Source organism: Myotis davidii, unplaced genomic scaffold (genome assembly GCF_000327345.1).
Source record: "Myotis davidii unplaced genomic scaffold, ASM32734v1 scaffold124, whole genome shotgun sequence".
NCBI lineage: Eukaryota > Metazoa > Chordata > Mammalia > Chiroptera > Vespertilionidae > Myotis > Myotis davidii.
The window spans coordinates 69,644-70,517 of record NW_006294677.1 but is presented as its reverse complement, the minus strand read 5'-3'; the positions used below and the strand labels follow the sequence as shown (position 1 = coordinate 70,517).

Here is an 874-nt window from a genome sequence, read left to right as displayed (position 1 = left end):
ATCCTGGCTAATCAAGCACAAAAATAGGAAGTATGAAAAATAATTCAAGGGAAGGAAGAATTAACTCTTGGGTTAGAAACAATGCCAAAACCAAGGTTTGGAATATGTGGGACTAATACGGGATGAGGGACACTGTACTTTTACGCCATTTTTCCTTAGTTTGCTACTCAGCTATGTGACAGAGCTGACAGATAAAATAAGGGCAAAATCTTCACCTGATGCAAATGAGGTTGAGGATTCAGCTGACTTTGTGAGCTTCTTTCCAGATTTTGTGTGGACACTGAGGGATTTTTCCCTAGAATTGGAAGTACGTGGGCAACCCATCTCAGCAGATGAGTACCTGGAGAATTCACTCAAACTCAAGCAAGGTAAAAGGGACTGAGAACTGATTAGTGGGAATCAGAAGCCATTAGAAACCATCATCTTTTATTTTTCTATTAGTGTTTTTACATGTATAATTTTCTACTTCTCAGCTGTGTGGTTCTAAGAATTAATGCTTGTATAATATCTAAATTCATAGATTTGATTTTGAATTATCTTCTCCCCTATCCTAAGAATAAATTTCTTTTTCTTTCACCTTTCCCTGTACTGTGATCAGATTGATTTTTATCTCCCTGCTTAGGACTTGTGATGCTGTAATTAGCCAAAGAATATGGAGTCGAATGGGCATTTATTTAAAGAAAGTAAATTAAAGCATAGTAATGCTCTAGTTCAGGGGTTGGCGAATGATGGCCAGTGCAGCCTGCCAGCTATCTTACAAATAGGTTTTACTAGATGAATACTATGTAGATTGTCCATGCTGCTTTCATGCTGTAATAGCAGAATTGAATATTTGGAAAAGAAACCACCTGACCTGCCAAGCATAATATATTTT

At 37.1% G+C, this 874-nt stretch overlaps 1 protein-coding gene across 1 annotated transcript in view; it reads left to right on the top strand.

Annotated features, from left to right (window-relative positions):
* The window catches only part of LOC102768939 (guanylate-binding protein 1), a 46,664-nt gene that overhangs the window by 6,450 nt on the left and 39,340 nt on the right, over positions 1 to 874 (top strand). Inside the window, exon 5 of the mRNA XM_015567395.1 lies at positions 160 to 368. Within this exon, the coding sequence (XP_015422881.1) occupies positions 160 to 368 (209 nt within the window). The remainder of the gene's footprint in view (positions 1 to 159; positions 369 to 874) is intronic.